Source organism: Dichomitus squalens (assembly GCF_000275845.1).
Source record: "Dichomitus squalens LYAD-421 SS1 unplaced genomic scaffold DICSQscaffold_15, whole genome shotgun sequence".
Taxonomy (NCBI): domain Eukaryota; kingdom Fungi; phylum Basidiomycota; class Agaricomycetes; order Polyporales; family Polyporaceae; genus Dichomitus; species Dichomitus squalens.
This window is the reverse complement of record NW_006766897.1, coordinates 235,485-238,300: the sequence shown is the minus strand read 5'-3', so window position 1 is coordinate 238,300 and position 2,816 is coordinate 235,485. Positions and strand designations below refer to the sequence as shown.

Here is a 2,816-nt window from a genome sequence, read left to right as displayed (position 1 = left end):
TCTGCATGGCCGTCGCACGCGCCCTTGGCGCTGCGCGCGTCATCGCGGTCGACATCGTGCCCTCCCGCCTCGAGTTCGCCAAGTCGTACGCGGCGACGGACACGTACCTCCCCCCGCAGTTCCAGGAGGGCGAGTCGCGCATCGAGTACTCGAGGCGCAACGCGAAGCAGATGCAGACGCAGCTTGGACTGGAGGAGCGCGGCCTGAAGGCCGTCGACCTCATCGTCGACGCGTCGGGCGCGGAGGTGTCCATCCAGACGGGTATCTACGTCGCCAAGCACGGCGGGCGGTTCGTCCAGGTGCGCTAAAAGTTCCTTCCTTGAGACTGTTCTTCGGTTGCTCGGACCAGTTGCTAATTTCCGGTCGTCGTGTGCTTGTATAGGTCGGGATGGGTACTCCGGAAGTTCAGATCCCAATCACGACGCTGCTCGTTAAGGAGATCGACTTCAGGGGCTCGTTCCGCTACGGAGTAAGCGATTTCCCTCGTCCCGTATTACTTTTCCGCGCCCTCTGATCTTGCTTCTTATTCCTCCCACCAGCCCGGTGACTACCAGCTCGCCATCGCCCTCGTCTCGCAGGGCCGCATCGACCTCAAGCCCCTTGTCACTCACCGCTACTCGTTTGACCAGGCTGCCGAAGCTTTTCAGGCAACACGGGCGGGCAAGAGCCCCGACGGCAAGCCGGTCATTAAGGCGGTCATCTCCGGGCCCGACGTCGACCCTGCCAATCTGCTATAGGTGACTCTGGACTCGTGACATTCTCATAAAAGGCTTGGATGGTGCCCGATCAAGAATACGTGCGACGTACGCCTTCGCCCATAATGCGCCCTCTGCGAAGACGCCGAGTCCAACCGAACAAAGAGCGAGAGATGCCTTAGGAGGAAGAAGCCTGCATGAAGCTTGTCGCCGGAGCTCGAACATTCTGAAACGCGCCCACGACCGACACCTACAGCTCAAGCAGATGATCAAGTTTCTCACAATCCTGCGGTTCTTGTGAGAAAATGCGTCGTCCATGTACACCGGTGGCTCGATAGCTGTTTAGAATGCACCTATGGTTAGTGCCAATCTCAGGCTTGTCCCCGTCGATGTTCATTATATTATCACTACTGTACGAATTCGTGGACGAGATGCGTTCTGGAGGCGAAGAAAGCGAGACAGGATGCTGAGAGAGTATACATGTTGCCGTGCCGTTTTGTGCGCTGTCGCTTTTACAGGAACGTGTCGTACGCGCACGTTCGTTTGGCGTGGATATAGCCTGTGGAGGACGTCTTTTCTTCCATCGGCGATTTCACGATGCTCAGTACTTGGCTCTCTTTTGCATGAGGCAAAATGTGCTGTAGATTCTCGAGTCCTCGGAAGGCAAGTCCGTGACCAGGTTTGGTAGGCAGCGGCTCGTATTCCCGGAGGACGACGCTATGGTCTGGTACGCAGACTTGTTCACTTGTGTCGTCTGCCCACCGGAGTAGCGGCCAGCGCAGAGCGCAATAGTACATCCGTCGCTCACTATCGCTATCGACGACTTCCATCGTTCTTCCGCCCCTTTCACCCCAGTCATATGAGCCAAGTCCAGATGTTCCCCGCTCCCGGTCCGGGGAGCCCGCTCTTTCCACAAATACCCCCGCGGGATAATGGCCCACACCACCCTTGTCTACCGAGAATCCTCCTTCTTCCCCGCCTGCTTCTGCAGCCATGTCTAACAACCCGTCGTTTGTGCTCAAGAAGGTTGAGGAGGTCGTCTACGAGGAGAGACCCATCCCCGATAGTAGGCCATTTCGTGATGTATGACGTAGATCCTAGCGCTCACGCCTTCACGAAGTCAAGGACGATGAGGTTCTCGTTGCCGTGAAGAAGACTGGTACGTCCATGCCATCCGTCGCGATCGCAGTCATCTGCTAATCGTGGTACAAAGGTATCTGTGGTTCCGATGTCCACTACCTTGTCCATGGCCGCATCGGCGACTTCATCGTCGAGAACCCCATGGTGCGTCTTCAATTTCTGAACTTGCTTTCAACAACTAAAGTCTTGTGTAGGTTCTGGGTCACGAATCTGCTGGTGTCGTGCACAAAGGTATGCCATCATGACTTCTCGGTCGACTTTGTGTGCCAATCGCCTGATGCGCGTTCAGTTGGTAGCAAGGTCACTGACCTCAAGCCCGGGGACCGCGTCGCAATGGAGCCTGGTGCTACGTGCCGCAAGTGCGATGCCTGCAAGCGTGGCCGCTACGAGGTGTGCTCTCATGAGACGCAATATGTCGCTACGGAGAGCTGACAAACGACGCTTAGCTCTGCCCAGACATCATCTTCGCGGCGACGCCCCCTTATGACGGTACCCTCGCGCGGTACTACCCCATACCCGCCGATCTTTGCTACAAGCTGCCGGACAACCTCACTCTCGAGGATGGTGCCATGGTCAGTTGAATGAACGCACCCTCTCCTCGTTGATCTTCATGTGCTAACTGCTCGTACACGCTCTCACATCTCAGATGGAGCCTCTTTCGGTCGCGATCCACTCTGTGGCGAACGTCGCCGGCCTCAAGCCCGCCGAGACTGTGGTCGTTTTCGGCGCCGGACCCGTCGGCCTCCTCTGCATGGCCGTCGCACGCGCCCTTGGCGCTGCGCGCGTCATCGCGGTCGACATCGTGCCCTCCCGCCTCGAGTTCGCCAAGTCGTACGCGGCGACGGACACGTACCTCCCCCCGCAGTTCCAGGAGGGCGAGTCGCGCATCGAGTACTCGAGGCGCAACGCGAAGCAGATGCAGACGCAGCTTGGACTGGAGGAGCGCGGCCTGAAGGCCGTCGACCTCATCGTCGACGCGTC

The 2,816-nt window shown here is 58.1% G+C and overlaps 2 protein-coding genes across 2 annotated transcripts in view; both read left to right on the top strand.

Annotated features, from left to right (window-relative positions):
* The window catches only part of DICSQDRAFT_136749 (xylitol dehydrogenase), a 2,615-nt gene extending 1,457 nt beyond the window's left edge, over nt 1-1,158 (top strand). The window contains exons 9-10 of the mRNA XM_007365951.1: nt 383-469; nt 540-1,158. Coding sequence (XP_007366013.1) covers nt 383-469; nt 540-737 — 285 coding nt within the window. The 3' untranslated portion in view covers nt 738-1,158. The remainder of the gene's footprint in view (nt 1-382; nt 470-539) is intronic.
* Nucleotides 1,159-1,650: 492 nt separating this feature from the next.
* The window catches only part of DICSQDRAFT_86636 (xylitol dehydrogenase), a 2,383-nt gene continuing 1,217 nt past the window's right edge, over nt 1,651-2,816 (top strand). The window contains exons 1-7 of the mRNA XM_007365950.1: nt 1,651-1,761; nt 1,816-1,854; nt 1,909-1,979; nt 2,030-2,066; nt 2,125-2,225; nt 2,282-2,407; nt 2,482-2,790. Coding sequence (XP_007366012.1) covers nt 1,689-1,761; nt 1,816-1,854; nt 1,909-1,979; nt 2,030-2,066; nt 2,125-2,225; nt 2,282-2,407; nt 2,482-2,790 — 756 coding nt within the window. The 5' untranslated portion in view covers nt 1,651-1,688. The remainder of the gene's footprint in view (nt 1,762-1,815; nt 1,855-1,908; nt 1,980-2,029; nt 2,067-2,124; nt 2,226-2,281; nt 2,408-2,481; nt 2,791-2,816) is intronic.